The sequence below is a fragment of the Lactuca sativa genome, chromosome 4 (assembly GCF_002870075.4).
Source record: "Lactuca sativa cultivar Salinas chromosome 4, Lsat_Salinas_v11, whole genome shotgun sequence".
In the NCBI taxonomy this organism is placed as follows: domain Eukaryota; kingdom Viridiplantae; phylum Streptophyta; class Magnoliopsida; order Asterales; family Asteraceae; genus Lactuca; species Lactuca sativa.
In genome coordinates this window covers 398,720,853-398,747,952 of record NC_056626.2, presented here as the reverse complement: position 1 = coordinate 398,747,952, position 27,100 = coordinate 398,720,853, and the positions used below count along the sequence as shown (strand labels likewise).

At 36.7% G+C, this 27,100-nt stretch overlaps 1 protein-coding gene across 2 annotated transcripts; it reads right to left on the bottom strand.

Moving 5' to 3' along the window:
- Positions 1–4,035: 4,035 nt before the first annotated feature.
- Positions 4,036–7,434, bottom strand: LOC111906793 (putative F-box protein At1g32420). Of its 2 annotated transcripts, XM_023902564.3 has the most exons (3): positions 7,166–7,434; positions 6,234–6,379; positions 4,036–5,300 (listed from the first exon to the last, which is right to left on the bottom strand). In XM_023902564.3, exon 3 carries the CDS (start codon positions 5,296–5,298, stop codon positions 4,141–4,143), a length of 1,158 nt encoding a protein of 385 aa, XP_023758332.2. In that variant the 5' UTR covers positions 5,299–5,300; positions 6,234–6,379; positions 7,166–7,434; the 3' UTR covers positions 4,036–4,140. The 2 variants fall into 2 exon arrangements, with proteins under 2 accessions (XP_023758332.2, XP_023758334.2); XM_023902566.3 differs by lacking the exon at positions 6,234–6,379.
- Between the last annotated feature and the right edge of the window lie 19,666 nt (positions 7,435–27,100).

The following is a 27,100-nucleotide window of genomic DNA, read 5'->3' as shown; positions in this document are numbered from 1 at the left end:
TAGCCATAAAGCTACATAAATCACATAAGCCATGCATACAAACATATAAGGAAGCCATGGAAACCCTCCAGGGTCTTACACCTAGTGTCATTGGAACCCCCACATGGCCTTAACTACCTGTCATGGGAACCGCCACATGGTCTTCCTGCCATGGGAACCCCTACATGGTCTTCTCTAGCTTCCATGGGAACCCCACATGGTCTTCACTACCAAGAAAATATTATACATACTAAACAAGAAAATATACTAGGATGCCATGGAAACCCTCCAAGGTCTTACATCAAATGTCACGGGAACCTCCATGTGGCCTTAGTCTACTACCACGGGAACCCCACGTGGTCTTCCATGCAAATGTCATACTAACATAACGCATAATCAATCGACAATCCACATATCATAAAATGAGTCGGCCTTGGTGCCTTATACCCATTGGTATGGTGAGAAGACTCACCTCTCGGATGCTGAACTGACAAGCTAAGATCAAATAAATCCCACGCACTGCTCCGACTCAACCGCCTATATTCATGATGTGATTAACTTGTCACAATCCCGAAATACCATAAATGCCCTCAAGGTCAACCCTGGTCAAAGTCGAGGTCAACGGTCAGGGTCAACAGTCCATGTTGACCTCAACTTGTCGAGTGCATCCAGCAACTCGTCGTGTTACCCGAGTGACTCTTCAACTCGCTAAGTCACCTATTTCACTCATCGAGATCCTAAATGTCTAGAAGACCGAAAACCCATGTAGACCGAAAACCCTGATTCTTCACCGAAATCACCCCGAATCTTGAAAATGGGTAAACCCTACCCGGCTCGTCGAGTCAGCTAAGGGACTCGCCGAGTTACACGCGTCTAGACTCGTCGGGAAAAACCCTAACCGAATCGTTGAGTCAGCTTACCGACTTGTTGAGTCCCTTCAGACCATTTCCTCGTTCAGACGTTTTTTAGGCATAAGTGATGTCTCATACTCTAGATCTAGACTTCTAAAGCTCACTTATGACGTAAAGTTGCATGTTTTACGTTCATGCATGGCATCTAAGGCTCAAAATGCAAAAACAAGATCCATAAAGGATTTCATGCATGAGGCTTGCCCAAAGCTTGATAAAGCTTGGAGCTTTAGGCTCATGGGACCTCCTTTTTTCCAGATCTAGAGTCTCAACTTCATGGCAAGCTCCAGAAACTTAGGAACCACAAGATAAGGGGGAAAAAGCCCTAAAACTTTCTAGAGAGATATCTATCAAAAGAAATGCTCAAGGTGGTAGCTTTTTACCTCTAAACTGAAGCTAATATAGAGAAACACTTGATCCACAAGCCTCTTCTCGTTCCAAGGCTTGATGCTCTTCACTCTCCTTCCAAATATGCACTAAAACACCCAAAGTTTGCTCCTCTCTCTCTCTCTCTCACAAAAGGATAGACACGATTAGGGTTTCTCATAGAGGGTTAGAATGATAAGGGAGGTGGAAATAAGGGCTTACGATCCTTTAAATAGGACAGAAACCCTGAAAATTAGGGTTTTCTCACTCAGCTCCTACTCGTCAAGTCGGGGTCCTCCGACTCATCGAGTAGACTCTAGAATCACACGGCCAACTAACTCCTCTACTTGGCGAGTTGGGGCATCCAACAAGTTGAGTTGCTCTGAAAGTATGAAAATAAATTAATTAAATATTGTACCTGGGAGTCGGGATGTTACACTTGAAAGAATCTTTTCCCAACTCTTGTGTAAAATCATTCTTGATCACTAATTGTGACACAATCCAATTGTTATCAATAGTCATATTTGTTTCCTCCATAGTAGTAAAAGTTGAAAGAACTTGAAAATTATTGTCAAAAAATTCTTCGCCATCTTCTTCTCCAATTTCATCTTCTTCTGACACATCATATGCAGCAACTTCATTATCACTTGTTATTGCTTTGCTTGCAACAACAACTTGAGAGATTGGTAGAAATCCTCATTCTTAACAATGTCTAATACTCCCTTCATCCCAATATTATTGTCTACAGACAAGAAAACATTAATTACCACTAACTTTATACAATAAAATGACAAGTTTGTCCTTACTTTGCATTTAATGTTCCATTAAATGCTTAGTTGGTTAAGTAATAATAAAGGAGTATTTTGGTAAAAATGTTATTTATTTTTAGAAATTGACTATTATTTTTGGACAAACCAAAAAGGAAAGATAGACTATAATATTGGGACGGAAGGAGTATGACATTAGCATCCATCTACAATCAAATACATAAAATCTTAAGAAAAAAAAACATCTTGCATATTCAAGCAAATAAAAATGGAAACCAAAACAAGAACTCAATCAAATAGATTAAAAAAAATTAAAAAAAAAAAAGATAGAAAAGACAATCAAACGTCATCAAATCAAACAGACAAATATAAAAAAATCGGATTTACAACAACAGTAAAGATGATAAATCAAAATATCTTGCATATTCAAGCAAATAGAAAGAGAAATAGAAACTTAATTTCAATCCCGTATCATCTTATCAAATAATCAAACAAGGAACATAAAATCTGGAAAAAAAAAAAACATCTTGCATATTCAAGCAAACAGAAATGGAAACCAAAACAAGAACTCAATCAAATAGATAAAAAAAAAAAACAAAAACAAAAAAGGACAATCAAACATCATCCAATCAAACAGACAAATATAGAAAAATCAGATTTACAACAACAGTAAAGATGATAAATCAAAATATCTTGCATATTCAAGCAAATAGAAAGAGAAATAGAAACTCAATTTCAATCTCATATCATCTTATCAAATAATCAAACAAGGAACATCTATTCGTTAGAGATCATTTTGCAATCTTTATGTAGCTTAGACGATAAGTTGCAAGTCTAAAACAAATAATTTGTTTTTTTTTCCTTTTATCACTGTTTTTTTTTCTTTATTTTATCAGAGTACGTTTTCCGTTCTTCGTACTGTTGAAATATGAAGTTTTATGTACACTCCAACTCACCTGGATATAAAATTGTGTCTCTTTTCATCAAACATGATTATGAAATTGCAAGGTTCTAAATAACGTAAGGCATGACTTGGCGGCAAGGTAAAAGTTAAGCAATGACGAGCCATGACGTTTTTCAAGGCGTGACTATATTATATACATTAAAAAATATAAATCATATAATTATTGAATTTTATCAAATATATGAAGTTTTTAGAAATGTTATATTAATATCTAACAGAAAAGAATTAACAAAAACTCATTTATTTTAGGCCTGATAAAAAAAACAAAACAAAAAAAAAACAAAAAAACTCGTGCCTTGAAAAAAACTCGCGTCATAACGCGATAAGGCGCGCCTTGACAAGTTATTTGGGCGCCACGCTTCACAAAGCCGCCTTGGACGTTTTCGTAACGGCTACACCACGTCTCGCGCCATGACACGCCTTGAGGTGCGCCATGGCGTGCTTTTTAGAACCATGTAAAATTGTATGTCTCTTTTCATCAAACACGATGCCATAAATATTATTCGATTTCGAAACTAACTACAAGGTTGTAATCATTGTAAAACGCCAAGGAGTAAAACTAAATGTGTAAATAAACCACAACACAAATGCTCTTTTTGTATAGTTAAGTTTAACCTTACTATAAATTATTTTTTGTCAATATATCAAGAACCACATGCCATAAATATAAAATAATAAAATAACAAACAAAAAAATATTGGATCGACTAATTAAATGACAACCCTAACATAAATTGCATACACCTTTGTAAAGTTTTTTTTTTTTTTTTTTTGAAAGAGTACACCTTTGTAAAGTTTCTGGAGTCTACCTTTTATATTTGCACAAAAGTTAACCAAAAAACAATCATGCAAACCGCAAATATTTTGCTACATAAGCAACAGAAGGGTTGGGGGTACACGTCGCAATGTGATTTGAACATTTATAATGTCGACTTGAGATCGATTAAAATGCAAAGGAAACTAGCCCTATGAATTAAAAAATCATGAAAACATTTATAATGTCGACTTGGGATCGATTAAAATGTAGGTATAATTATAATATAAAAAAAAAATTAAACGTACAGTCGACATCTCATATTAAAATAGTGAAATAAACAAGTGAGACCTGAATAGTCATCATCTAATATATTCATTAATGAAGTTGGGTTAATTTTCCTTCAAGAAAAGGTAAGTTTGTTTCCCTCACAAGCGGTCCCCATGCCTAACAACTGAAGGCTTTCGAGACACTGAATAACATCAAATACAAAATAAGCACCATTGAAGTCCACTAGTCTTGAAAACTCCCCAATCTTAAGATTATAAACTTGGAACCCGTTACAGAAGCTGTAGAAAACAAGATCATCACTCGTGCTCAATTGCAAAACACTTGATAAATGTGCCCTAACTTGATCTTTTTTAAAATTCAAAAAAGCAGACCAAGAAGCATCTTTCATCAACCAAATCTGATTAGCAAAATCAGCTAGCGAAGGTATAGAACCTTGGATGGGTGTTGGTGCAGCTCGCGAAGAAACCGCAGCTATAGAACCTTGGATGGGTGTTGGTGCAACAGATAGCACAGTTTTGAATGGCAATGCAATACTGCCAAAAACATGAGTGCTCAAATCAAATGTCAATAGATAATAGGTCCGAGTCAAATCATAGTGTCCCAACCAATACAATACTCCATTGAAAAAACATGGCTTTGTCATCACAGAACTAAACAAAGGCGTAGCGGAAGCAATTCTACGCCAAGTGTTTGTCTTCAATGCATAAACAAAAGATCTTCCTGCTTTTTTCCTATTACGTTCGGGTACACACACAATCTTGTAATCATCAATGACCGGGTCAAAACCGAAACCGATCCCCACCTCAGAATAACATGTCCGAGGACAATCAGGCAGGGTTAGTTTGCGCCTAATTGAAGGGTTCCACAGACTAATACTTTTTTCATCATAATCAAACAGACAGACAAGTCCATTATATGAACCAATAATATTGGAATGTGTGGAAGGAAACTGTACGGGTGTTATATCGTTGTATCCATGTGTGCGAAACAATGGCAATTGGTCTTGTGGATGTAATGTGTAGAACTCTTCTAAGTCACCTTCTTCATTCTCTTTATGAGTTCGGTGTCTTATTAGGAGTTTTTGTCGGGATCGAAAAGTGTGCATGTGGATGAAATCAGGGCTACCAATACAAGAATACCACGATTTGGAGAGCGATCTAAATCGGAGGAGGGATTTGCTCGGTAGTCTTGTGAAGATTTCAACAATCAACTCATCGCATAGATGAGCCGACTGCATGCGCTTCGGCTTTTTTCTAAGTCGACAAGACATAACTGCAATACAAATTATATATATATATATATATATATATATATATATATATATATATATATATATAATCATATTCAAAGATGTATTATAATATTTAAATTCCAAATAAACATCCTAGGTTTCAAGTGTGTCTACCGTCTATCCTAGGATCAGTCATCATATATAAAAATACAAATCTAAAAGCATATTTTAGCAATCTAATGAGAGATTATGAATGTTTAATTATAAATAACAAAGTATAAATAGTCTAGAACTGGAACATCAAGATATCAAGAAACATTGACCTTTAATTAGCATTGCTTTTCTAAAACATATTTGTTATTTGATTTTCTTCTTTCTAATTTTATAAAGTTCGTCTCACATATACATATACATATACTCAAACTAATGTACTATCACCCCACAAGGATTTTGTCATTTTCGTTTTATACAAATCATGTAGGCACTGATACACTAGCATCAGCTAAGTCGTCTGCATAATGGTGTCATTCCAAGTGAACCTTGCATCTCAGGTCAGGTGTTAATACTTTTGAGAATCTTTCAATCAAATGAGTTGTCTTTTTTGAAACCCAAAAGAAAATTCCATTAAGGCATTACATCGAAAGCGTCATGTGCATATTAAAAGCAGGAAGATATTGAAGAGTTAAAACTAAAATGGAACCTGTGAAGAAGAAATCCTAATGGTTATTGATTTAAGAAACTGTAAACCCATAGACACCATCCCATTTTATTTTTGTTTGCCATGTTATCTCATCATTCATCAAACAACATGACAAACAGATGGTGAGTGGGAAAACACATTAAACTCACTGGAATCAAACCAGAAAACTGCTTACTGGAGATGGAGACTAGAAAAAGATGACAAGGAATTGATTTTATAAATTGAAAAATACTGTTATTGAGTTCATTTCTAAGAATTGAAGCTGAGATTATACACTGGGGATCCTAATCAGCTTTGACCCGCAGAACATTTTTTTATGGATCTGGTTGAATGCCTTATGCATTCAAAAGACTAGAATCGCTGTTACCCATGTGCACACTTCAGGAGGAGGAATCCAACATCAAAGAATCCTTCAAAACTCTGCATCAAATATAACATAAAATACTTATTTTTGTTGACTGATTTCATTACATTTCACAGGCTGATTGTGTAAGTGCTAAACCTTTTGTAGGCTGGATTAGAATATGTCCATGTCTTCTAATCTATTCTTTTTTAACAACCTAATCTGGTTCAAGTTGGATGATTTCCACTTTGACCCACTACAAGAACATACAAGCCTTTATTTGAATGGTTTGGCACTAAAGAACTTTGACCTCTTTACGTGATATATATATATATATATATATATATATATATATATATATATATATATATATATATATATATATATATATATATATATATATCCCTTTTTATTACTAGATAGATAGTGTCCAAACCAGATCCCTTTTTCTCATAATCTCCTTACACCATCTCAGGAACTATATCAGATACATAAGATCAGTTTCCATAATTAAAATAAAAAAACTCTCAATTCCAAAATTCAAATTCGAATTCTACTTTACATGATCAAACTCACGTATTAAAAAGCTAAATAATTTCACAGAATGCTTTAACCACATCCCGCCTAAAACCTAATTAAATTCACTCACCTGAGAACATACAACAGAACACATCCTAAAGCCTAATTATCATCCCATACGATTGACAAGATTCCTTACAGGAAACAACAAGCAGAATACATTCTGACTAAAACCTAATTATCATCGCATTCAATTGATAAAATTACTTAACGGAAAAGATAAACATAACAAATCGCGTCTAAAATCCAATTAACATCGCACTACGGGTTACAAAATCGCTTACCGGAGAAGATGAACAAAACGGCGGACGATTGACGGAATGGTTGTCGGCTGGTCGCTAAAAAATTGGATGGACGACTCCGCAGATAAGATCATAAGATAGCATAACTTAACGCCATAGCTGCAGAGATTTTCTGGGCTTAAACTCATTTAGTAACTTTCAACTGTGAGCCAGCCCGACGTTTATATATTTTCTGGGCCCAAACAATTGTTTTTCTATGCTTTTGTTCATCTTAATGTAGAAGACTAGAAAATGCACTCTTCAACCCGTCGGTTTGAGAACCAATTGGGTTTGTTCTACAACTTTACAAGCACGTTGAGGCAAAATCTAAGATAGCGTTTGTTTTTTGTCTGTAAATTTGTGTTGCCTCTTCTTTCTGTGCCGTGCAGACGTTAGCCTTCGCAGACTGTCTGCGCCGTGCAGATCATGCGTAGGCCTAAAAATGTTTGCATGTCCTCTTCTTGACGCAGATGTGGACCCGAGTCTTCTAACATCTTCTAGCCTAAAAAAACATATAAATCTTTATATTTTTCAAGTTTTTTTAATTTATATTTTTTCCAACTTTATTAATGATAAACAATTTGAAAAAAAAAAAATTACAAAACTTAAAAAAAAACGTTCGATGATACAAACATGATATTTTTGACAAATTTATAAATAAAGATTTATTACAATAATAGTCGTTGAAGTTGTTTATATGAATATGAAAAAAAAAATCATAATATATTCTTATATTTTTTTGCCAAATTTTGTAAAACATTATTTAATACAGTATCATCAATTTCTCGAGAAAATATTTATGATACGTTTTTAATGGATTTAATTGAAAAAATCGAAGTTTATTTTCATCCATTTATGTATCAAATTCTTTGATAGCTAATTATAATGTTTAGTTATAACTTTGCAACAAAAGTTGTTGTTTTTATCAAATATATACGTTAATTAATATCATTTTTATTTTTATTTTTATATAATAATACATAAAAGTTGATCTGAATTCGTTAATTATTTATAACAAAGTCATAAAAATATTAAAAAATCACGTTGAAGTTTAAAAAATCAGTTTATTTAGATTTCAGATTATTTTAATAACTCACAGATGTTAAAAAAACAAACAATCTTTTTTTTTCAGACTGCACACGTTTGGTCCACCTCTTCTACTGCAGAGGTCTACAGATATGGTCCGCAGACTGCAGACATTTTGCCTCAGAAAAAACAAACAACACCTAAGTATGCTAAAGTTCGTCTAAATAAATGGTTGACACGATACGACACGCAACTTAAACGGGTAAGGTTAGGGTTGAAAATTTCAACTCGAAAATGACTCGTTTATTTATATGAAAGTTCTTTGATTCTTTAAGTAAACTAAAAAGATCCAAAACCAAAAACATAAGTAAAAAAACATTTAGATTAAATCATTTTTGTAATGTGGAAATATCTTAGTTAGCTAGATCAATGATTCATTTCAGTTTTTCCATTCTCTCCCAAACTACACAGTCCGTTTCACCATTCTCTCATCCTCATGATGTCGTCATCCACCCCCGCAACTCCTAATGTTTCTATTTTGTCATTTGAATTTGTTATGACTTTATCTAATCTGAATCTCAACTATTACTTTTTCCTGTCCGCATACCCAACTCATACTCCTTCAACATGTTTAATGTTTCAACATGCAAAGCTTAATGCATATTATACACATTAAAAAGAAAAGTTCATGAGGCAATATGGGAAGGGAGGGGAGAAAGAAAACGCTGAAACGCTGACGGCTCAGGTGCGGAGGTCGAATTCTGATGTATACATAGGGCCTCGCTCCCCTTTAGAGGAGGTATAACATTTAACCTTATAGGAAGAGGATTGTCACAAAGCTAAGTGCTAAATTTATTGCCAGAAATCGGTGCATCTAGACTTTTAGATGATGGTCTGAAACTTAAGGTGACACAGAAAACAATATATATATATATATATATATATATATATATATATATATATATATATATATATATATATATATATATATATATATATCGAATCAAAACAACGTATGGAAAGTAAGGAAAAAAATAAGACCTAAGAAGCTAAAGGGAAGACAAGGACCTATACTCAGCTTCCGTGCTTGACCGGGACACTACTTTTTGCTTTCTGGATGTCCAACTAATTAGATTTGAACCATGAAAGATAGCAAAGCCATACTTAGAACGACTAGCATCTCCATCTAAATTCCAACCTACATCAGAATAAGCATGAAGAGCGGGAACTGTAGTGGGTTTGAAGTGAAGACAACGATCAATAGTCCCTTTTAAGTATTGAAGTATATGTTTCACTGCTTGCCAATGTCTAGTTGTTAGAGCATGCATAAACTGACAAACTCTATTAACCAAGTAAGCAATATCGGGACGTGTGATTGTTTCATACTGAAGAGAACCAACTATCTGTCTATACAGTTTTGGATCTTCAAATGGGTCACCTTCTAATTGAAGATGATGATGAGGATTAGCCGGTGTCGTCATCGGAGCTGCCATCGCCATGTTACTTTTGTTTATCACTTCTTGTATATAAGCCTGTTGAGAAATTTAGAGACCATCTATATGTCGATGTATTTGAAGACTAAGAAAATAATGCAAGTCACCAAGATCTTTTAGTGAGAATTGTTGATTTAAGGCATTGATAAACTTCTGAAGGTGAGATGCATTTGTTCCTGTTACAATTAAGGCATCCACATACACAAGAACATAAACAGTGGAGGTAGATGAAATATGCACAAACAGAGATGTAGCGGACTGACACGCTCTAAAACCATTTGTAACCAAGTATTGCTTTAGTTTTGTAAACCAAGCTCTTGATGCTTGTTTAAGTCCGTAAAGAGCTTTATGTAAGCAGCATACATGGGTGGGATTATTTGGGTCTTCAAAGCCTTTTGGTTGTTTCATGTATACCTCCTCCATTAGATCGCCATTAAGAAAAGCATTGTTAATGTCGAGTTGTCGAATTTTCCATCCTTGCGAAACAGCAATGGAGAGCACAAGACGTATAGTTGTAGGCTTAATAACCAGACTAAACGTCTCAAAAAAATCAATCCCAGCCTCTTGACTAAAGCGTTGTGCTACTAATCTGGATTTGTGTCGTTCAATAGTGCCATCCGATTTTCTTTTAATCTTGTAAATCCACTTACAACCAATAACATTAGTATTAGTGGGACATGAAACTAAAGACCATGTGTTATTTTTCATGAGTTCATCATACTCTGCCTTCATTGCAATTTGCCAACATGCGTGCTTATTTGCTTGAGAGAAAGTTTGTGGTTCAAGATAAGAAGATGTGGAAAGATGGAAGAGTTTTGGTTTTAGTGAGTTGGTGCGAGCATGGGTGATCATAGAATGTTGATTATTGTCAACAGGACGATAATGAGAAGGAATAGAAGGATTTTGTCGAGCTCTTGAGCTAATTGTAGATTGTTGATGATGTGGAGTGGGAGAGGGAGACATAGATGAGATGATTGGAGTATTTGATGGACTCGAGTTAGGGGTGGAAGGTGGTGATGAATGGGATGAGATTGTTGGGGAGGATTGGATTGAGGATAGTGAATCTATTTGAGTTATAATGGTAGGAGTATTGTCAACATTTGGTGAGGTCTGATGTGAAGGAGTAGATTGAGGGATGTATGGAAAGACCTCCTCATTGAAAACAACATAGCGAGAGATGTATATGCGAGAGGTTGGTTGATGGAAACAAAGATAACATTTGTGTGAAGCACTATATCCAAGAAAAATGCAAGGTTTGGAACGAAAATCAATTTTGTGAGCATTATATGGTCTGAGAAAAGGATAACAAAGGCAGCCAAAAGTTTTTAGAAAATCATAATCAGGAGCTTTGAGGTAAAGTTTTTGATAAGGTGATTGGTAATGTAGTATTGGTGTGATGGTACGATTGTTTAAGTAGGTTGCTGTTTTAAAAGCATGTTCCCAAAAAACTTGAGGTAGTGAAGCTTGAGCTAGAACAGTTAATCCTTTTTCAACTATGATTCTATTTCTACGTTCAATAGCTTCATTTTGTGCTTGTTTATAGGGACAAGAAATATGATGAATGATTCCATTTGGATGAAGAAAAGACGAGATATTTCGAAACTCCCCACCCAATCTGTTTGTAAGCTCTTTATATCATAGTTGAATTGAGTTTTTATCATGGTTCGAAATTGTAAGAAGGTAGAAAAAGCTTGTGATTTATGGGACAAGAAATATATCCATATAAACTTTATGCAATCATCAACAAATAAGATAAAATACCAATTTCCATTTAAAGAAAATTCAGGTTATGGACCCCATACATCAGAGTAAACAAGTTCAAAAGGTGTAGAAGATGTAACATGCAAAGAAGCAAGAGGAAAACGATGACTTTTTCCAAGTTGACATGAGTCACAAATACTTGGAAATTTATTTGATGAAACAAGAAGATTAAATGAAGCCACAAGTTTACGCAGAACAGGCTTATGAGGGTGTGCCAAACGTTTATGCCATCCATGTAGAGATGTACGGATACCGGTGAATGCCATTGAAGGAGGTTTTGATAGGGTATGAGGCAGCCGATAGAGATTATGTTTAACATCTCCTCTGAGTATGGTTTGTCCCTGCAAGGTCTTAACAGTACAATGATTAGGCCAAAACTCCATATAGACATTATTGTCTCTTGTTAACTTAGACACACTTAAAAGATTTTTAGTGAGTTTAGGAACAATAAGCAAAGTTGGTAATTTTAAATTAGGCAAAGAAGAGGATCCAACATGAGAAATACACAGATTTTTACCATTTCCCACTTGCAACTTATCATCCCCTTTGTATTCTTCTGAAATATGGAGCTTGTTCAAGTCAGGAGAAATGTGATTAGTGGCTCCAGTATCAAAATACCATTACTTGTTTATATCACTTTCTCTCTCTAGAAAACCCATTCGAAATCACTTTCTCTCTCTAGAAATCTTCAAGTTTTTGTGATCACGGTGAATTTGTCGTACAATTCTTGGATTGTGATCGTTGAAGGTATCAAATACAAAGTCAATAAAGATCAATATTATGGGTTGGTGTTAAACCGTTTGATTTTTGGGGAAACTATGGTTTCTTATGGAGGATTGAAGGATGATCATGGAAGCTTGATATTTCAACCACTTTGTGAGATCAAATGGTTGGCTGATATTACATGGTCCATATCAACATGTGGTAGTGAAAAATGGAGAAGAAAAATATTTGTTTAGAAAAAAATATATTTCTCTTATTGAAGACCCAAATGATCTTCGTGCTCTTAAGTTTGTTGAAGTTCAAGACAATGGAGTTCAATGTGATGTTCATGATGTTCTTGATGTTCATGATGTTCAAGAAAAAAGAGTTCAAGTTGATTCTTATGATGATAAAGTTTTTTGCTCGATTGGAGTTCAAACTGATGATATTTTGTGTTCTTGTGATTCGTTTGAAAGAATGATTCCTTATCGGAAGCCGGTGATCCAAGAAATTCACAAGTATCAAACTCCAAAAGATTTGATTCAAATTTACAAAGTTGAAGTTGTGGAAAGTGGGTTTGTTCAAGGAATCAAGTCTTCAAGATGCAAAAAGATGAGAAAGAAAAAGAAGAAGAAGATCAATCGCAAAAACAAGCGGGTTTACTCACAAAAATCGTCAAATGTTGTTGTGAAGCCGAAATCCGTGAAGCAAATTTGGGTTCCAAAGCAACAATCTCCAAAGGTTGCATTGAATTTGAAGTCAAAACCCAAAAGTGTTGATGGTTCTTTTGAAGATGTTTTTGGTTTGACGAAGAACACGAAGAACGAGTTGTACATTTCGCATAATGGGTGGTACAATGTTCAAATTGGAGATTTTTTCATTCCAACAAAAGAACCAAGATCTTCTAAATTCGATTCGTTTGTTGAAAATGGAACTCGATTCGTCAAAAAGGTATCACAAATTCTCAAATGGATTCCAAAACGTCCATGATTTCGATTCGTACTTTGCGTTTTTCAATTTTAGATTGATTTGCCTCATTGGATCAAATCCGTTTCAACTCCATTGATTGATCCAATTGTTTTTGTTTAGATCAAAATCCCAAAAATCAAAATCAAATTAAAATATTTTACTGTTCATTCGATTTTTACTGTTCATCCAATTGTTTTCGAGCCCAACCCAAAAATTCAACCTGATACTGTTCATCGATCCAAATTTGAAGCCCATTTCATTAATTTGTTTTGATCCGTATATTTGTAATACAATTCAAATTTTACTTCATTTTTTTTTAAAAGCCCAAAATCAAGTGTTCGAAATCGGAACGAACGAGATAAACAAAAGTCAAAATTTGATTTGTCGATTTGTCGAAATAGTTTGTTGTTGTTCGATCGTTTCCTAGTATCGAAGATTGAAGACCGATTTGTAGACGAACATATTTTCAATTTGTTCTCATAGGAGTCGAATTTGATTTTGACTGATCTTACTTGGTGTCGATTGAAAACGAACATGTTTGTTTGCTTGGGGTCCAACGATGGTTACTGGGAATCGAATGGGTTTGTGCTTACTTGATTTTGGAGTCGAATGTGTTTTGGATTTGAAATTGAATTCGATTATTTGGAAGTTAATGATACACAGTCAAACACATTTGATTCAACTGTGTTTGCTTAGGATCGAAATCGAATTCGAGTGTTGTTTCTTTTCGATTCGACTGTTAATGATGTTCGTGTTGTCTGGAAACGAATTGAGGTATGTGTTTACGAATCGAAACTGGATTCGTGATTAATGGTCGAACAATCGATTATTTGGGTCGAATAGAAATTGGATTCGTGATTATTCGATGTCGAGTTTTGATTTTGGAGTCGAAGATCTGGGATTGCGGTTGAGAGTCTAATTTACGGAATTGATCTCATACTTGAGAGTCGAGCATCAAGCCTGGGAGTCTCGACTTGACAGGTTTGAAGTCAATCGAGTGTTCGCATCTATGGATTGTGTTCGATGTGTGCTGATTTTTTTTGAGTTCGCTATATGTGATTGTAATTTGGAGTTGTTCGCTATGCATCTGGTAATTTCGACTTGTGATAGTCGAGTGAGTAGTGGCTTTGCTATAGGTCAATATATGGCTTTGCGAAGAACTCGTTTGGAAAGCAAAGTGGTTGTTTAACGAGTTTGCTATTCGAAATTGGAGTCTCGATTTGGGAAGGGAAGACATGTAGAACGAAGTCTGCGATTTTGAAATCGTATGAGAAGATTAAAAAGCGAAGTTTGATGATTTAGATTGTCGATTTTGTTTGTTAATGAAGGACTTCGTTAAGTGATATTGATTTCGAAGGTTTCACAGTTGGAATGGATGTCGATGGTTATAGACTGAAAAGCGAAGACTTATCGTTTAAGGACGAATTATAGATGGTCTAGTAACGAAGCCTTGGTTGATAATGAGTTTGGAAGGGTATTTGCTTTTGATAAATGGGTTTGCCTTATTAACGATAATTTGATGTTAACTAACGAAGGTTTTGTAGCGATTTTTGTTCTTTGATTAACGAAGTGAAGAACAAGGATAACCACAAATCACAAGTTTCGAAACTTATCCCTCAATATTTAACGAACGAAGTGGCAGTCACATTGACTTCGCTATCTGTGTAATGAATTGGAGAAGAAAACAAATATATTTCGAAATTGGTCCCTGTAGTTTCGAAGAAATGGCATAACTGGTCAAATTTCGACATTTTTGAAGACAAGTGGATGAATTTTCGAAAGTAGCACCTGTAGTTTCGAACGTTTGGCAGTTTATACCCAATTTCGAAAAAGGTGTTCCAAAGCTGAGAAAATGAAGAATGTTCATTTATGGTCCCTGCAGTTTGTGCGAAGTTACGCTTTATGCTCAGTTTCGCAAATTGGCTAGATTTTCGCATATTAGACTATTTTTGGTGCAACGGGTCCCTGCAGAATTCAGAAAGTGACATTTTTTACCCGGATTTTGAAAAATCTTGCAACTTTCACCCAAAAAGTCAAATTTTCACAAATTGGAATTTTTTTTAGGCTTTTTCGTGTTTGTTTTTCCATGCAAGATTTTTGCTGATTCATTTTTGGTACACATCAAGGGGGAGTATTGTGAAGTTTATTCCTCGGGCGCTTCTCACCCTTAATGGGTTTTATAATCATTTTTTTATTATAAAAAGGGGGAGAATGATGGGTATTCGAAGCTTCTCGGGTTATTTTGATATGCATTTGCGGATTTGAAGACCGGTGTTACTTCGAGGGGGAGTTTGGTCTTGATCGCGCTAGTTCGTTGGATACTGAAGCCGGGACATCCAATCCTAACTTTGAGGGGGAGAATGTTAGGGTGCAAAGTCATGCTTGGATGTGGAGTCTTGGGCTTTCCCTTTTGTACGTGTAAATGAGCTGAGTTTTTCCTATAAATAGGAAGTGAGTGACTCCCATTATGTAAGGAACCATTTGGAGTGTTAGACTAGAGAGAGAAATTGTGTACAAGCCCATTTGTATATCCTTTCTAGATCTAATACGAGCTTACAAAGAATTATTTACTCCTTGTGTTCTTGAGTTTCTATGATGATTCACTAGATCTTTTCTTATTCCGCACATGCCATCATAATCAACACCACTACAGGTATAGAAACCCCAGTTCTTCTCGATGATTGCCATGGATTTTTATGAGAAATAAATCGATAAATAGAGGTATGGAAATCCCTTAGCACCACCATATGACCGGAATCAACTCAAATCCTTAGATATCCCTCTATCCTCCACCATCTGAAGTCCTTCAACTTCTTCCCCACATTTTCCAACAAGAATCTGATGAAATTTTGAACTCAAATCTTCTACCAATATTGAAATTGAGACTAATCCACATCAAACCCGAACATTAAGCGAAGCATACATTTAAAGACAAAAGCAGAACCAAATCAAAATCCACTTGTGTTTTTCAAAACCAAATCAAAAGACACTTGCTTTAAAGCCAAACAATGCGAAGCATTCATGTGTTTTTTAGGTTGGTTTCTGTTTTACTCAGTCCTTCACCTCTACCTTCAATCAATATCCTTATATCCATACAGATTTCACAAATTGATTCTTCTTACTTCCTTCCATTCACGATCGAACCCATGATGGTGGTGTGTGGCGTTCTTCATATTTGTGATAGGGGATGAAGAAGAATTAAGTGGCACAATGGCGGTGGATCTGCTTTTTATTTTGGGATTTCTAGAATTTTGAATCAATTTCTTTGGGCTTTTTCTAGTTTTTCTCTACATCTTTTTTTAATGGATTTGTACCATGGCTAATTGATTTAATTTGTATACGTGAAGGAAGGAAACAGATAGTGGCACGGTGGCGAGAGAGCTCTAATTGGACAGGGGGAGAGGCAGAGATGAGGCGGTTTTTGGATTATTTTTTTAATTTTAATTTTATATTTATTTTATATAATAATAAACTAGAAAATAAACAAATAAGGGCAATACATTCATTTCAGATGTAGTAAGGACCAGACGGGTTACAAATTTTAATACTAGGGATCATCCGAGTTAAAAATCTTGCCCATGAACTAAGTGTGCAAGTTTCTCCAAACCACATGGATCATCCGTGTAATTTACATTATTTTTTTGTTACGAGTACCGCTATGGTCATAAACATAAACAACCTCAAACGCATTATTAATGATTGTCCCACGTAGGATGTCATTAGAAAACATTAAAAAAATCGATCATAAGTACCGAATATATACAAAGATAACAAAGACTTATTCCTGCAATAAAAAAAATATTAAGGACTAGATGTGCAAAAAAAAAAATAAATAAATGACTAAATGTGTACAAAGTGAGAAATATATTACCCTATTAATTAATTTTTCCAGCTTACCTAGTAGCCGGACATAAAGACTAAATATATACAATTTAACAAATTGAAAGAGTATATATAAACCCAAAACAAACTCTATTGCAAATAAAAAATGCATTATACATTTATTTCATTTTCCCTAATATTAAGCTATATAGAAACGTTAAACATCTAAACTAAACGTCCTAAACCAGGCCAGAGTCGGGTGTCATGCATGGCCCATTTTCTTACGTCAAGGCCGGTGTCTATGCCGATTTTGTTACCTTAAAATCCAACAGCCACAGGTTAGGTTTAACATAGAAGCCGAACAAAATGATGAATAACAGAATGATGAATACGGTGATTAAGAAGGTGAAGGCGGATGAACGGACGAGAGCCATAATTCGTAACGGGTTGGCAATCGGACAGCGTTCTATCTTCGTCATATCCGGCGACAAGCCCCTGTTGGACTTTAATCCAAACTTGCAACAGAAGACTTGGTCATTTATCTTTCCTAGTCCGTTGGTTTTATTTGATTTAGTCATCAGTATTTTTAGGAGTCAATAAGTAACCGGTTGGTTATTGAAATAGTGGTAGTCGTGATCCTAGTTTATTGGAAGTCTTTTATTATTTAAAGAGTTGTATGTTGCAGTCTTTTATAAGGTGAATACAGCAGAAAATTGCCCCAAAAATACCCTTGTAATTAATCCCCTGTTCTACTCTGTTCTTCCTTTCTTTTCACAGCAATCATAGCACCTGTTTTGCTTACACGTGGTATCAAAGCATACTAGGTTGCTCTCCAGTTTGAAGTTGATGTATGCCAAAGTACATGCCTCGTAATACCCCTATGGATGGAAAGAAGCAAGATGGTCAGATTACTCTTCATTACCCGATGTTAGCCAAGAACAACTACACTGCATGGGCCATAAAAATGAAGGTCTTCATGCAAGCCCAAGGAGTTTGGGACGCGGTAGAGCCCTCAGATCCGAAAGAAACTTTAGAAGAGAGGAAGGATAAGATGGCAATGGCTGCCATTTATCAAGGTATCCCGGAAGAGATGTTGTTATCATTGGCGGAAAAGAAATCGGCAAAGGAGGCATGGGAGACATTGAGAACAATGTACTTGGGTGCTGATCGTGTGAAGAATGCTAAGATTCAGACATTAAAGGCAGAATTCGAGTGTCTAATGATGAAGGAGACAGAGTGTATTGATGATTTTGCAATGAAGTTGAACAACATTGTAAATAACATCAGAGCTTTGGGAGAAACAATAGAAGAGTCATATGTGGTTAAGAAATTCCTAAGAGCAGTCCCTGTGAAGTTCTTACACATAGCTTCTACTATTGAGCAATTTGGTGATCTCGACACGATGTTGGTCGAAGAGGTGGTAGGAAGACTTAAAGCTCATGAGGAGCGTGTTCGTGGGCAAGTTGATAACGTCTCTACCCAGCTACTCCTGACTCAAGAGGAATGGAAATCAAGAAGTAAGAAAAAGGAAGAAGGAGATTCATCTTCTAGTGGTAAATCCTACCATCAACAACAAAATAGGAACTTTAACAGAGGACGAGGTAGGGGCCGAGGAAGAACAAGTAGCGGAAGAGGTGGCCGACATAACAGTTCACATCAGCAAAATCGTGAACATAACAGTTCACAGCAACAAAATCGTGAACAAGGACGAGGTGTTGGTGGGAGTCGTGACCATAACACACTTAGATGCTACAACTGTGATGATATCGGGCATTTCGCATCACAGTGTCGTAAGCCTCGGCGTGAAAGAAATCTACAGGAAGCACTCTTGGCACATACTCATGAAGATGAACCCGCTCTTCTCATGGCAGCTTGCATGGAAGAGGTTTCTGATGTAGTGTTGCTACATGAAAAGTATGTGAACCCAAAGCTCCGACCACAAGAAGATAAGTCTGTCAAATCCAATTTGTGGTGCTTGGATAATGGCGCTAGCAATCACATGACGGGTCAGAGATCAAAGTTTAGAGAGTTGGATACAAGCATCAAGGGTCGAGTGAAGTTTGGTGATGATTCTGTGGTTCGTATCGAGGGCAAGGGTTCAATTCTATTCCAGTGTAAAAATGGCGAACAAAGGCTGTTGCGAGATGTGTATTTCATACCAAACTTATGCAATAACATCATAAGTTTGGGTCAACTTGCAGAAGGCGGTAATAAGGTTTTCATGGATGGGGAAATATTATGGGTATTTGACAGGCATTGGAAGCTTATTATAAAGACATGTCAATCCCCAAACAGGTTATACAAAGTAACCCTTGAAGAATGTGAAAATGTGTGTTTAATGGCAAAGTTGGATGAGGCTGCATGGTTATGGCATGCCCGTCTCGGTCACGTGAACTTTGGTGCTCTGGAGTCTATGGCTACAAAAGGTCTTGTGGATGGTCTTCCCAAAATACATCATCCAAATCAACTTTGTGATGGATGCTTGGTAGGTAAACAGACCCGGAACCCTTTCCCGCCTCAATCCCATAATAGGTCCACAGTCTCCCTTCAATTAGTTCATGCTGACCTTTGTGGACCAATCTCACCACCAACAAAAAGTGGAAACAAGTATTTTTTATTACTTGTTGATGATTACAGCCGTGCAATGTGGGTTTACATGTTGAAGAACAAAGATGAAGCATTTGGTGCGTTTAAAAAATATCAAGCAGCAGTTGAAAACCAAGCCAATCAAAGGATCAAAACACTACGAACCGATCGAGGCGGAGAGTTCATGTCTTATGAGTTTACAAATTACTGTGAACAAGTCGGAATTGCAAGGCAAACTACCGCACCGTACAGCCCGCAACAAAACGGTGTTGCCGAGCGACGAAACCGAACCATTGTTGAAATGGCCAGGAGTATGTTGAAGAGTAAGGTTTTACCAGTGAGTTTATGGGGTGAAGCTGTGAGGCATGCTGTGTACATCTTGAACCGACTTCTGACTAAAGCATTGACTGATTGTACCCCATATGAAGCATGGTCAGGTATGAAGCCAAATGTTAGTCACATAAAGATTTTTGGTTGTGTAGGTCATATGAAAGTCCCAAAGCCATACTTAAGAAAGCTTGATGATCGTAGTCAAATGGTGATTCATTTGGGCATAGAACCTGGTACCAAAGCATACCGGTTATATGATCCCAAAACTGAGAAGTTGTATATCAGTAGGGACGTGAAATTTGAAGAGGAGAGAAGTTGGTCTTGGTCACAAGAAGAAGAAAATAATTCTAATCAGTTTGCATCGTTCACAGTGCATAGCACTGATTATTGGAGTCCTAATCTTGAGACACAATCAGAAATGGAACCATCTGGTACTGTTACACCCTTGAGCACTCTAAGGTCTCGTTCAGGTGACTCTTTACAGGAGAATGTACATGCACACGATATGCCTTCGACTCATTCAAGTGAAGGAAGCAACTCCCTTACAACCAATTTTGGTGACTCCCCAACTAGCGACTCAAGTGAATGTGGGCCAGGAGGGTACAGATCACTTGCTGATGTCTATGCTCGGGCTGAGAGAGTGGATCTTGATGATGATCAGTTGTACTTCATAGATGAAGACGAACCCACAACATATTCACATGCTGTGAAACATGCTGAATGGCAGGCTGCAATGAAGAACGAGTGGGAAGCAATTGAAAAAAACCGTACCTGGGAACTCACCGACCTACCGACCGGTCACAAGCCGATTGGATTGAAGTGGGTGTTTAAGCTAAAAAGGGATTCTGAGGGTAATGTGATCAAGCATAAAGCCCGACTTGTCGCGAAAGGATATGTTCAAAAACACGGTGTCGATTTTGAAGAAGTGTTCGCTCCCGTTGCCCGCATGGAAACAATCAGGTTATTACTTGCACTTGCAGCATCAAGAGGGTCGGAGGTTCATCACCTTGATGTGAAATCAGCCTTCCTTAATGGGGAGCTCCAGGAAGAAGTTTATGTAACCCAACCTGAAGGGTTTGTGAAGGAAAATCAAACTTCAAAGGTGTACAGGTTATTCAAGGCGTTGTATGGCCTTCGCCAAGCCCCAAGGGCTTGGAACACTCGATTAGACAAGAGCTTAAAAACTCTTGGTTTTAGTCGTTGCCCAGTGGAGCATGCGGTGTATTCCAAACATATTGGTGATAAAGTCTTGATTATCGGCATTTATGTTGATGACATGATAATAACAGGTACCGATGCTGGTGAAATTGGAAAGCTTAAAAAACAGATGCAAAGTCAATTTGAAATGAGTGATCTGGGGCCTCTTTCATACTACCTGGGTATTGAAGTAAAACAGGAGAACGGATGCATTTCATTGAGCCAATCCACTTATGCAAAGAAACTACTAGAGAAGGTTGGAATGGCAGATTGTAATCCCACCAAAATACCAATGGAACAGAAGCTGCAGCTTAGCAAACATGGTGAGGGAAAACCCGTAAACCCAACTGTGTTTAAAAGTATTGTTGGCAGTTTACGATATCTCCTTCACACCCGACCCGATCTCGCATATGTTGTTGGGATTGTGAGCAGGTACATGGAGCAACCCACAACCCAACATTATCAGGCCGTGAAGCATATTCTGCGATATGTAAAGGGATCTATTCATTGTGGTCTCAGATATTCACAACAAGAAGGTGTGGCATTGACAGGCTTTACCGATAGTAGTTTGCAAGGAGACATCGATGATCGAAAGAGCACAAGTGGAATGGCATTCTACCTCAACAACAATCTGATTTCATGGTGCTCTCAAAAGCAGAAAAGTGTTGCACTCTCGTCATGCGAATCAGAATTCATCGCAGCTACAGCTACAGCATGTCAAAGTGTTTGGTTACGGGCACTACTCAGTCATCTAACCAAACGTCAAGTTGACCCGGTTGTTCTCTATGTAGACAACAAATCTGCGATTTCATTGATGAAAAACCCCGTTTTTCACGGGAGAAGCAAGCACATTGAAGCTCGGTTCCATTTCATAGGTGAATGTGTGGAGGAAGGAAAGATCATCGTGAAGTATGTCAGGTCTGAAGAACAATGTGCATATGTCTTAACAAAAGCAATGGCAAGGGTCAAATTCAATGAAATGAAGGAACTTTTGGGAGTCAAAGATGTTGGAAATGCAATTTCGGATTAAGGGGGAGCATGTTGGACTTTAATCCAAACTTGCAACAAAAGACTTGGTCATTTATCTTTCCTAGTCCGTTGGTTTTATTTGATTTAGTCATCAGTATTTTTAGGAGTCAATAAGTAACCGGCTCTGTTCTTCCTTTCTTTTCACAGCAATCACAGCACCTGTTTTGCTTACAGCCCCATGATCAGGTCATCACACAAACAAAAACACACATATACGTATACATTAAATGTTTGCTGCTTATAGAGTTTGAGTATGGATCATTCATGGGTTTTTTTTCTAGCAGATTGCGAAGCTCTACTTCATTCTTCGCCAAGAAGAAGGCAATAGGGACCTTGTATCGAAAGAAGTTGTTTGGTGCTACGAGGATAAACTTGAACTTCGAAGGTTTTTTTCTAATTTTTTTTTTCGTAGTTAATTTACGTTTTCATCCATACTATAACAAAAAATTAGGTACTTTAACACGCACATGGTATCATCGACTGCAAAGTAGGATTTTTATTTATTTATCATTTTTGTCGAAAATTGTATAAAATTTAACTGAGGCGTCCTATTTTAGGATGTTGTAAATTGGACGCCTTGGAAAGGTTGATGAGCACTGACCAAGGAATATACCAATACTAGTAGTTGTGTAAGTTGTGTAACAGAAAACAAAAAGAGGGAGGGTAAGGATGAGTCCAATTTAATTTGTGGACTAGTTTTGTTTGCAGCTAGAGAATGTTTTGCTTTGTGATTACATGGAATGTGTCATGCTGTTGCTTATGTCTAGAATTTCATTTCTTGGCTAATTACTAATTTATGTGTTCATTGATCACTATACCATGTTGCAATCTTGCAGTCATAGGAAGTTGGCCAAACAGGTGGAGTGTTTGAGACGTCATGGGGTTTTAGATCTTGAGAAGTGTCCCCCTTTCTCAATTTTTCTTGAGTTTGCACCAATTACGCCTTGTTGGTATGAGGATTCTGAGAGAATTCTTGGCAATAATACATTTGGCATGTGTGTATTTCAGGTAAATCACAATTCACAGTCACATTAAAATGAGTTACTTTAGGTCAAGTTCTTGACTATGGTAAATGTTGATGAATCCTGATGATATGCAATGTGTTTTTCTTTTCTTTTCTTTTCAGGATTTTGAGGTTTTGACACCTAATCTTCTAGCAACAACTATTCAAACAGTGGACGTGGGTGGGTTGGTCATTCTGTTGATTCCTTCTTGGGTATGAGTCTCTGTTTTTATCTTTTACTAGTTGCTTGTTTTTTTTTTTTTTTAACACAATTACTGATTTGGTAAAACAATCCCCTATATCTGCTAAATTTGGATGTATGTTCCATCATCCTTCCCGGGGGGGGGGGGGGGGGGGGGGGGGGGGGGGTTGATAATCTCTATATTCTGCATTAATAGTAATGCTACCTGGGTTATGTTGACATGCTTACTTGTTCTATCAAGAGCAAGTGCTATGAGTGAGTGGAAACTTTTGCACTAATAACAACTCCATTTTTACTTGTATAATTAATTACAGACATTTATTCAATAAAATAGTGTGTGTATTCAGATGAATCATATTTCATAACATTAGTTTGGGCCCGGGTGATATTTGCAGGAGAGATTTATTACAGAATCACATTCATGGGCTGTCGATGAACATGTCCTACTGCAGAGCATATAAAGTTATAGATGATAAATTGAATGTATTACCAATCTCATCTCAGCCACAGCCACCACATATTGAGGAGGACCTGGGAGTGGGAGGACTTCACCAGACAGATGTCACGCCTCATGATTCACCAAGGCGAGCCGTATATCAACCCATTGGATCCTACACAGCATCAGCTTCTCGTCAATATGGGACCATTGCACCCATCCATGAGGATGACCACTAGCCCATATCATCATCATCATCATCATCATCATGACATTGTCAAGTGTTTGCTATTAAAATGATTTTCAAACATTTATTATTATTATTAACACTTGCATGGTTTGTAATTATAACTCTTTACTTTTTCTCATGGACGAGTAACATGTGGTTTGTCTAATTATTAGGATCTATTTGTGATGATCACGTTTGGTAAATTTCAAGTCTGAGGTCGTTTATATATTTCCATTGCTCACACCTGGCATTGCTTGCCCCGAATTATTTCTATTTTAGTTGTATACTGGTTATTTATGTTACTCAATTTAATGCACGCTTGCAGAGTTGCATTCATACAACCATAATGCTAACTTGAATGCTTCGGCTTTGCAACCTATTTTAGCATAATTTCTTGTTTTTTTATTTCTTTTTCGGCATGCTTGGCTTGGCTCAATTGTGATGTCGTTCTATTTGTACATATATTTTGTGTGGATTAGTGTTCAATGGGATGAGCACTCTTCTCATGGATCAAATAGCCAAATGTTGAGGGTTCCAATTTTTGTTGTGTTGATGAAAGATGTAGATTTTGGAGTAGAGTGGTGTGTGTGTGTATAAGCCGTTCTTAAAAAAACCGTACCATGGACCAATGTATACAAGGAGATCACAACATAAATCAGCTTACCAAAGGGCCTTTGGTGTAATGCTAACGAGCGACCCCCTCAATTGAGATTTTATGGGTAGTTTAGTAGTTAGATTAGGAGCCGTTCTAAAAAAACAATATAAATTAGCCTAAATACAACAAGGAAGCAGAAGAAATACAAAATACAACAAATGAAATGGATAGTAGAATCAATTAGAGTCGATCCCACTAAATGCTTTAGTCAACAAGTCAATTCTCCAATATATGTTCTCCTCAACACCCCTTTTCTAGGTGGAGAATAGATGTCAATTATTCCCAACTTGTTAAGAGAGATGTGAAAAACTCTAATGCATACCGTTTTCATCGACATATTTGTAAGCCGATCATTTGAGGTTACATACGAAAGTCCAATTGTTCTTTATCAAGATGGTTTTTGATAAAATAATGATCGACCTCCATATATTTCAGCCTATCCTGTTGAACCGGGTTATTCACAATCTTTACAGCTACCTCATTACCACAATGTACCATAACTTGATCGGTTTTATCAACACTTCATATACGTCGTGGACCATATCTCTTAGTTTAGCGCTGGCCCCACTATCTAAAATTTTTACTTCTCATTTGTTAGAAAATTTGGATGGTGGTTCATTTTGGTAACATAATCTCATCTGATCTTACGATCATGGTTTCACAGCTTTGAATGAAAGCATTCAGATTCTACTTTTATTTTAGGAGTCGGTAGACTCAAATAAGTTACTTAAAGTCGAAAATGATATTGTTGGGGTTCCTTTTTATTTCATTTTTTTCGCATTCCTTGTAGAATCAAAACAAAACTATATATATATATATATATATATATATATATATATATATATATATATATATATATATATATATATATATATATATATATATATATATATATATATATATATATATATATATATATATATATATATATATATATATATATATCCCAAGTCCAAGTATACCTTGTAACCCTTGATCTTTTGAGCACTTGTCCATTTTGGCCCTTCATAGAGGAAAGGTGGTAAATGAGTACGCGGGGCGTACTCGAGTGTACGCTCAGCGTACTCATATGCGTGCATTTGACACGTAAGCCACTTAGTACGTTGGGTGTACGAGGCCCAGAGTGAAAATCCTAATTGGTGGTGAGCCCCCTATATTGTAACGTCCGTGTTTCTGGGCTTGTCATCAATAGCAATGTAATAAGAATGTATTATTTAAGTATTATATGCTTAATTGCTTAATTGTGTGGCTTAAATGAATTAAGAATGAAAATAAGCGTGAAAATGAAATGTTAGATAAGACCGATATCAATGCATGATGACGTAGTGGTCGCGACGAGGTTTCCGAAAATATAAAGAATGCTGAAATCCGAGTTATAACGAAGAAGTTATGACATGTCGAAGTTTCGCGACAAATCCGGTACGGTACAGCGTAACGTAAATAGTGAATTTATGTTGGAGCGACATTTAACCTTGGTGATCTAAACGAAAGTCGTAGATAATGTTAAACTGAGAGTGTGCATGAAAAGAACGCCCAAATCTGACTTCGTATGAGGATGTTATGATTTTTCGAAGTTTCAGCCTAACAGTAAACAGCCCGAAGTTCGAATATGAGATCGAGCGATATTTAGCCGAAACAATCTAAATGAGAATTGAAGATCTCATCGATGGTAGTCCAACGGAAGAAAGACAGACGAAAACGGACGTCAGATGAAGAAGATATGATTTCTAACGGAGTTTTCCTGTTCCGGCCTACTAACAATAAATAATAAAAATAAAATCAAAATTAGCCGACGGAGTCTAAACGAGAGTTGTAGAGCATAATCTCACATGCGCGTGCGTATAAATAACGTTGAAAACGGAGCTCGTATGTGAAAGATATGAATTTCTGAAGTTTGGAACACAATTTTCGAGACTGTGTCAGAACTCACGAGGTGAGCACAGTGCTCACGACGTGAGCACAGTCTGTACACCCTCCAGAGCAAGTGGACGAGTGGCACATGCAGTGACCTACTGAGCTCACGACGTGAGCATTAGAAACTCACGACGTGAGTACAACAATTTTTCCCTATAAATAGATTTTGAGGGCATGCCGTTTTGGGTTGCTACATCTCTTCTCTCTCACTCCCGATACTCTCTCTAAGCCCTACTTTAACCCCCCCCCCCCCCCCCCCCCGAAGCCCCGGTATCATCCCGAGATGCGAAGCAAGTCCCGAAGCCCCGAAGATCCCGAGAATCAGAGTTCCCGAGCTAAAGCTCTGCCTGCAAGAAGCCCGGTTTTTCAAAGAAGCCAATTTTTGTGAAGATCTTCCAGATGTACCGAAGAATACTACTTCTACAAGCCGTAGTGTTGTTCGATCATCTTCTGATCAAGTGAGTGTATATACCCTTTCTTCTAACACATAGATATAAAGTATCTCTTATATAATACATGTTATGTGAGTACATAGTCCTCTTCTTAAACACGATTCTAATACAAGCATTGTTTGAATGTAGTAA

Bases quoted from the DNA above. Each gene is read 5' to 3' on its own strand.
- LOC111906793 (XM_023902564.3), bottom strand. From the start codon at position 5,298: ATGTCTTGTCGACTTAGAAAAAAGCCGAAGCGCATGCAGTCGGCTCAT.